The 8,989-nt window shown below is 38.5% G+C and overlaps 1 protein-coding gene across 1 annotated transcript in view; it reads right to left on the reverse strand.

The window, feature by feature from the left end:
- CUNH18orf25 (chromosome unknown C18orf25 homolog) overlaps positions 1–8,989 on the reverse strand; it is a 29,734-nt gene that overhangs the window by 20,044 nt on the left and 701 nt on the right. The window contains exon 2 of the mRNA XM_017743666.1: positions 8,711–8,988. Coding sequence (XP_017599155.1) covers positions 8,711–8,988 — 278 coding nt within the window. The remainder of the gene's footprint in view (positions 1–8,710; position 8,989) is intronic.

The following is an 8,989-nucleotide window of genomic DNA, read 5'->3' on the forward strand; positions in this document are numbered from 1 at the left end:
CAAGTTTTTAGATTGCAATCAAACATAGAACAACTAGTTTAAGTTTTACCTGAAATGCACACTATTTCAGACAAGGGAGTTTTCTAACAAGTTAATATCAAAATCTTGGTATCAAAATTACACATGAAGGTGATCTGAAAAGACTTTATCCCAGTATTTAAAAATTATCTCCTGCATAGTCTTTCAAACAGTTACTCTGAAAATAACACAGGTCTCTAACCTGATTTTTATTTAATGAAGGCATCATATACTTAAAAAAAGTCAGTCTAGGACAAGAATAATGTTAAAATACCAGTGTCGATATTATACCGATAACAAAAAGTATTTCTTGAGTTCCTGTTACAGGTTTGATCCAACCTGTCATACAAATTGATGGAAAAACTCCCACTGACTTCTGGGAGGGTAAAAAAAAGCCTGACCAACAGAAGATACTGTGGTTACTCCCAACAGGAGGAAAAGAACTCAAATTAAAATAATTAGGAAAAACAGTGACTGTGGTTTAAAAGGCAGAGTAACTGAACTAAAGGAGACCTAAGTGTTTTCTTTACTTAAACTGCACTTTCGTTTTCCATTGTAAAAATTTTGATTTAATTTTCATTAGAAACTTTTATTAAGTTCTACCTGATGATAACTGTACATTTTTTTGGTAGCTACAGAGAAGTTACTTCACATGAAGGAAGGCCTTATTGGAGAGATGACCAAAAAATCCCTGGGTGTAGCAATAGTAAGAAGAATTAAATATTTCTAATATATTGTTTAAATTAATCCTACTTTAAACATCACAGTTTCAAGCCTGCCTATTCAGGATAACTATTAGTATAAAAAAAGAATCCGCGAAACACCAAATTCTTGCATTATTCAAATGAATCTGATGTTGTGGCATTCCCCATCACAAGTAAAGAATGATTCCAGTGGTGTTCACACGCAGTCTGGTCTGACCCAGGCCGGCAGCTATCAGACCACCACGGTGTTTACTTATCAAGCCTTCCTTTAAATTCCTGTGCCGAGGCCCAACCCATCCCCTGATGACTGCTTATCTGAGGGCAGAGAGGGCTGTTTTTATTCCAGCATGAAGGATGTGGCTGGGCCGTATTTACAGGAGGAAGCAGCGGCTGCTCTGTGTGCACAGGTTGGGGTGACTCATCTCACCCAAAAGTTATCTCTTGGGGATCGCTGATAAGCGAGGTTTGGCACAACTCATGGGAGAGAAAGACAGTGCCAGGAGGCATCCTCAGTGAAAGCTTATCTCTTCCCACTGAGACCCAGGGAACAGCAAAGCAGACACCAGGAATTAGTGGAGATGACTTGCACCCAAACCAAACACATGTAGACATGTGTGCATGTGCCTGTGTGTGCACACGGGGTGAGACAGCTGCTTCCATAAATATGCCACATGCAACACAGCAGTGACACTGATAAAAACCCTGGACAGGGAATGAACTGCCAAATGGGAGACCAAAAAGGAATGAAATCCACTGTTCACGCTTGTTATAGATAGCTACATTTTTAGGGTGAGCTTATTTATTAGTTCTGCCTAAAAATGAAGAAGGCGTGTTCAAGTTGCAAAACTTGAGAGTGAATGGAGTTAAGGAAATGTCATGGGTCTGTATCTAGTCTGGATCTCTAGGGTGCTTTACCTCTTTAAATATAAAACTTATTTCCTTATATAAATGTTTTAACATGCAAAAAGGGCATCTGGATGAATACCCTGAATGCTCCTATTGTAGCAAACACAGCCCTACTGTTTTTGGGGTATCTAGACAAGGATTCTAAGTTCTATTTTCCCGAGTTTGGTGATGAAAGCTTAGGGTGGTTCCCCCCACACACCTTTAAAGGTGTTTAGATGTGTGTACTGGCACATGCAGGTGGGTATACTGTGATTTTTTTTTTAAACTACATATAGTCACTATAAATTAAGAAAAACAAACAATATCATGGTAATAAAACCCAAAAGAGAAAACAGAACAAACACATACAAAGAGAAAAGCAAACCTCGTTTTTTTAGCATAATCCAAAATAACATCAAGATTGCAAAGATCAGATTGATTTTTTTTTTAGATTTTTTTTTTTTTTTTTTAAATTTTTTTTTTTTTTTTTTAAAGTTTATGATTGATTCAGATCAGGCTCTGCCATATTCCCATTCTCTGGAAAGACAGGTGGAAAATTGTTATTAAAAGTCGCTGGAAACTCTAGCGCGGCATCGGCATTTTGATAGCCCACGTACGAATTAAACGGCTGCTGAGGAAGTACTTGGCTATCAGGCATCTGCACGAAAGCCCCTGACTGTGTGGTAGGGGGGATTCTTTGGCCAACTAGTTGGATTTTAGGTTCCCTGGGCTCCAGCTGTTGCTTGCTTTCTTCGTCCGTGTCAAGATGGGTTAGCTTTTCTATCCACATGCGAAATTTCTCCTCTGTCTGCCTCTGCATCTCGGCAAAGCAGTTCATGGCCTCTTCCAGGACATTGCCTATGCAGTTCCTATCCCACACGGTGCCCCTGTCAAGCAATCCTGGAATTTCCCTGGTCGCTCCTCCAGATCCCCCAGCACGACTGAAGCCAGCTTTAAAGACATTGAGGCCATTTGATAAGACATCATTAAGTAAGAACATAATATCGTTTATTAAGGCATTTTAACTCAGGAAAACAACTTTTCTAATTCTGCCCCTTGGATACAACAATGGGAGAGGAATTAGCATATATTAACCAACAGTATTACTGTTATAATGACATTTTAGACCCACTGAGGTTATAATAGAAATTTTGGCTTCGAAATTATTTTTTTCTAGAAGTCTCAGACAATTCTGTCACAAAGGTCTCTTTTTTTACCAAATTACTCCAGTTCCCTTGCAATTTCTGTTTTGAATTCAACTGAAGGTGTCAAAACCACTATACAATAACACGTTTAGTTCTATTAAACTGCAATCCAAAATGCTATTTTTTAACTGACAAACCTGAATAATTACGTGCATTTTACTTACACACTTGGACCCTTTTATAAACAGGCTGTTAAACACAGGTGGAATTGGCCCAAAGCTCATGGCCTGATTTTGGGAACCACACAGAATGCTGATGAGGAGAACACACAACACAAACACACAGACATGGAGGGGTTACGTGAGTGCTGTGCTGACACAGGAGGGGAGAGCATCCTCTGGGCCAGGCGTGATGGACGCAGCTCCAAACTCACGCCATGGAGCCCTGACCAGCCTCACACCAGCCAGGACCCTGCCCTGAGCCACCATTCCTACAGTCAGTCCCAGGCAAAGCAGAAAACAGGGAATGGTTGGAAGGAAACTGTTCTGCTTCCTGCTATCCATCATAAGGACAGTGGAAATGACTGGCTTTGGGATTATCAGGAAGAACTTCAGCAGCCAGAAGAGAAAGTCAATCCTCATGGCCTTACTCTACATATCAATAACAAAAGGCAGTGGAATCTATATTTTAAAGTCTAGAGTTCACTCAGGAATCATCTAGGAAGCAATAAACCCCCAAGAAAATGAGGCTCTGTACCCATTTGAGGAATCATAAACAATATGTGCATGCCATCCAAACATAAAAATGTTACCTAAGGTAATTCCAAAACAAGACAAGCATCACATTAAACTACACAAAGGTACAGAAGATGATAATTTAATATCTAAATGTGAAACTTTAGCATCTTCTAGCTTAAGAGTAATAAAACATACCCTAAGAATGAGAGAAATCATTGCACAACCTAAGTAAATATTTACTAATAAAAACATAAGGCACTAAATCTTTATTGGGATTTCACTGAGTACATGAAATTACAGTATCACTTAAACACTACATTCTTTTTAGGAGCTATTTAAATGAGGTATACACAGATCCTTCAGTAAGAGCTGAACAAAGCCCAGGGTTATTCTCTTATTTCTGAAGAGTAGTTTGTAAGGCTTTCTCACCCATCTGTTTCCCTATCAGACACACCGAAGTTTAGCATTCAAGTCCTCTGCTAAAAATAATTACTTTATAGCAACTAATTTACATCCCTCGAACTGCATGTTAACTAAAATTAATTAAGTAAAATGGTACCTTTTTTCTAAAACATGGCTCCTTTTGTATATTCAGTAATTTTTTCCTCCCTGAAACAAGTATTTCTTCTGTTCATTTCATTCTAGTACTGAACATCCAGTATGATTCTGTTTATTTGTCTTTAGTCAGGATGTTATCTTAAACTCAAGGAACTAAATTACAATCTTTCTGATTTCCACAGACTTACACGTAAGTTTTAATAAATGTTAAGTTTTAATTGCAAATTAAATAAAACCCTTTGATCACGGTAAGTGAGACAATCTTCTCAGGTTTCTAAAGTAAAGAATGAACTAGAATGGTCAAAGTTGACAAAATTGTTTTGTAAACTGAATAAAGTATGTATTGAAATATATATTGCCCTGCAATACAAATTTTAAAAGCCATCCTTCACAGAGTATCTCCAATTTACAGTAGCAGCAATACAATGTTCTAAATGCTTCCCATGCAGTTACTAAAACATGCCCTATTCAATCTTTTCTTCATTTTAGGGCTGAAAAATCCCAAGCCTAAAAATGCGTTTTCACAAATTAAAAATCAGTTGGTCCCTCTTCTGTCTAAAAATTTTAAACTATAGTTTTTTTAATTATGCCAAGTTTAAAGGACAAGAAATTTGAGGTCACATATGGGTTAGAATCAAAGATTCCTCTCTCATTTTCAAGACAACACCTCCTGCAAAACAGCACCTAAGAAACGCCCCAGCACTGTCTTTTTATGGGATCTCTTAAGTACAGTCTAAGTAATAACCAAATCCAAAGTAATTTAATTTAGGAGGTCTGGCAACATAACAAATTAAGATATGGTTTTTCTTTGTTCTAAACTAGCAATGGTTGGTTCCTCTGTGTTACTCTGCTGCAGACACTTCGAAATTAATATCTTATACCAAATCATTCTTAACAGACTATTTCTTTTTCCTATCAATTAACTACAAAGAATGTCATTCTGAGTTACTTGAACCAAATTCATCCCTTGCAGGTGCTTCACTCAAGATCTATGCACAGTTCTTAGGAGTAAGGAATCTGTGCCTGTCTCTTTGGGTTTACTGCCTATTAAAAAAGTCTTGTCTTTTTTTTAACAAAGTGAGATGCAGCTTTTTCAACATTAACACTCAAACTTTTTAACACATTTTTGTGATAGCCTAAAACATAAGTCACCCCCGTATCAATTCAGATTTTTCTGAGTGGTAGAAAGCACAATGGTGTTAAAAAGCAAATATTTTTGTATAGTATTCGATTTTTTAAAAATCCCTTACTTCTTCCAAAAGAGAAGTGTTTACATAGCAATAGATATTGATTCCCACACTTGCTGTCATCCCAATTTCGTTCAGAGTTAATTTGCAACATCACATGTGAAATTGTTTAAAGGAAAAACTTCCTACTACACCAGGAAGTCTAGCAGGATCTCTTTCAGGACTCTTATGCCATGTTTATGTGGTGCTTAAGAACAGCAAAATCCTAAATGCCAACAGAGAAGCTCAGTCATTAAAAGGCAACAAATTGTTCCTCATCTGCAATAATCCAAAAATCACAGCATTCCCTGAAATAAAGAACCAAAGATTATGACTGCTCACATCAGGAGCACCCTGAAGTTTACACTGAACCTGTATTTTCAGGTGTAAATTAACACCACAGGATGCATTCAGAATACTGTAACTTACACTGTGCTGAGCTCCTGTGCAGCTCACAGTACTTGTATTGAAGTATGACCAGTAAAATCTCGACTCCTCAGTCCTTCTTGAGGAGAGAACCAAGCCTGCCACTATTTTAATCCACAGTACCTTTAAGTTCAGCAGAAAGACCTGACTCTCTTGTACAACAGCTCTGTCTGCAACTTCATGGCATTTTCATGTATTTCACTGAACATTTTCTTTACCTTACAAATTTAGCCAAACATACTTCTGAGCCAGTGATGTGGATGGTTTTAAAAAAGGTAACTGCACTATTTAAATGGAAGAGTTTTACTAACACAATATGAAAGGCTACTGTATTCTCAAATGTGGCAATTTCATTTTTCAGACCACACACAAATAAACTGTCTGCTGCAACACTACCTGTGTTGACAGCTTAAGAGTCTGTGTAATTTGGCCCTCATGACAAAAATTAACTGTCACTAAAAATTTTAAAGCACCTCTGTTGGCAAAGCTGTTTTTCAGGCAACAGAAGGATAAAAATGAAAATTATATTAAAATAAGTGATGTTGAGTAAGTACTCAAGACTGCAGCTGAATGTCCAAACACACACTAACAGGAACACGTGCTGCCTGTAAAAAATTCTTCTCCATCAATGTGTACAGATAACTCTTTTAAAAGTAAAGGCAAAAGTTTTTCATGCTTGTGTCCTGACACTGAAGTCAAACCTTTCGGCTTTCAAGTGTGTGCTGAGAACACTCACGGCCTCAAATTCCAATAACACTTTTTGATACCCTGTATTGTTTTCTATTTACACATTCACTCCCTCAATTTTGAGGCTATTCACAGTCTTTTGCTAAGTGCACTGAAATGGATTTCTAGCCAGAAAAAGGAACCGAGTCCTTTGCCAGCTCCAGGCAGAGGGATGGCAGATGGCCTGGGAACCCACCACTGTGACGGAGCGCTGTGCGTCCGACCAGACTCGCAGCTCCACCGCAGCTCTAAAAACCACAACGTCTCCTTCCCCCACAAGCAGCACAGGATGCATTTTTTGGACACATCCTTATCTCTACAGAGGGTATTTTTCTCTTGCCCTTGGAAGGCGTTTCCCACAAGGTAAAGCCATTTCTATTTAAAGGAAAACCACAGCGTGGCAGGTACGTGTCACACCCCATTGCACCAAGGGGGCAGCTCAAAGCTTTTAACGTCTTAAGCAGAACCCAACACCAAGCAGATGACACATGCTATAAAATTAGAATAAATGGTTAACGTCCCTCCCTCAGGATGGTCTGTGCACTCTTGCACTGCAGGTAAAAGCTGAGCCTTGGTGTAATCATCGCCAATAGTCAAGCTCTTCATGCAATGGGATTCCTTCACCACAAGAATCTCGTGGTCAAGACCAAGAGTCAAATACAGAAGAGCCCAGTGACACACAAAAAATACCCTGGAGTGGCTTCAGATCCCCACAACGGCCCTCAGAAACCTAAGCAGACCTGAAAATACCATGTGGTGCCATTCTGGGTCACAAGGTACTTTTATGACTTAAAAAAAGAATGTGACCTGAGGGATTTATTCTGTGTGTTTTGGGGTTTTTTCAGAGGTGGGGAAGAACCGGTCCCAAAAATCAATGAAACAGTCTTCTTCAACAGGCTTTAAATCAGACTTAAATAGCCCAAAGTGTAAATATCATAAATAAAAAGGCAAAACTACGAAAGCTACAAGACTGACTAACTACTGAATTGGTAAAAATAATTTTAGATCTCTATTAAAAGTTTACTACACAATAATTACAGGAGGATATTATGCCTTTTCCAGACATTCTAATAATAAACATTTACTTCCTTTGTGCAACCTGCTTCCTAGCAGGTGTGGGAAAAATGCCAGTTTTCGTGGTGAAAGCATCATCCACCATAATCAACTCAGTTAAATCAGTTATTTGTAAAATCTGCTGCAATATTTTACATAATTTGTCTAGGAAGTATTAGTTCAGCAACTTAATATTGCAGTTTTCCCTTAAATGTTCTTCCCCTATGTAAGATGTTGTTTTTCTCAAAAAGAAAAATCTTCTAGCACAACAGGCAAAAAGGCATGTAACCCAGTAAAAATTGGCAAGCCAAAAAGTTTATTTTTACGTATTTTTATTTTTATGGATTTTATTTCCGATTGCCATATGATGATGGTTCTATGGTATAATATGCTGCAAGAATAATTCACACAAAGTCCTGTCCACAGCGCTTGGGCTAATAAAATAACAAAGACTTAGCAGACAAAAACCTTGAAGAATTCAACTTTCTTTTGCTAATAAAATGACACTAATAAAATGACAAGAAGGCCCCTATAATTTGCTGCCTCCCATCTTAACATAGATGTGTCAGCAAGTTAGAAGTGTAGAAATTATTGATCCTTATGACATAGGAAAACAGTAACAACTTTGTCTAAAATGTTGAAAATTTAGGTGTGAATATAGCTTGGGCACCTGTTTAATTGCATTTTGTATCCTAAAATAGGTGACCAGCTGCAATCTGCAAGAACTTAGAATAAGGCTAAGCAGGTTTGTCATGCACTGACATGTTGAGCTGAAAGCACAGAATAAGTGCAATAATGGCCAGGGCCTTACTGTTATACAGGCAAGAGGTGTGTTGTGCCATTTCTAACACAGCTACCAAGCTGTGGGCTTTATATATTAAAGCATAGCTGGCCACTTATCTTAAGAATTAGATTATCACCATCTAAGGGGATTTGACAGCACTGACATGAGTTCATATAGGCTTACAAAGATCTGAAAAATCCAGACTTCAAAGGTAGTCCTTCCTCTCCCATTTACCATTTCTATGCTTTGTTGGTGTGCAAAAGTGCACAGGAACCTCAGAACAGATTTTTAAAATTTGCCCACGTCTTGTTATTGCACTGCAGTCTTCAAATTTACACAGAGCTGCAGTTCTCCTGGGTTTTTCTCAAGTGTCACTCATCTAACTTAACATGACAGCTGAGAAACGATGTCAGGCGCGTTACAGTTCAGTTTAAAAAACATCCTCTACCTGGTATCTCTGCAGTGATTGTCTTGCTGCTCCCTGAAACCTCTTCATCATCATCTGATGAGCTCGTGCTGGAGTCACAGGTCAGGTCACTGTCGCTGGTACTGCTGTCCTGCAGCAGGTTGTACTTCTTGCGAGCAGCTGCCTCCCGCTTCTGTCTCAAGAGCCGGATCCTCTCTTTGTGCTTTTGGCTCCGGTGACCCTTTACCTTGGTTACTCGGCCGTTCTGCTTATCACTAGACTGTCGGGTTTTCTTGGCAGCCCCTTTTTCAGGTTTCATTT

Source organism: Corvus brachyrhynchos, unplaced genomic scaffold (genome assembly GCF_000691975.1).
Source record: "Corvus brachyrhynchos isolate BGI_N302 unplaced genomic scaffold, ASM69197v1 scaffold8, whole genome shotgun sequence".
NCBI classification, from domain to species: domain Eukaryota; kingdom Metazoa; phylum Chordata; class Aves; order Passeriformes; family Corvidae; genus Corvus; species Corvus brachyrhynchos.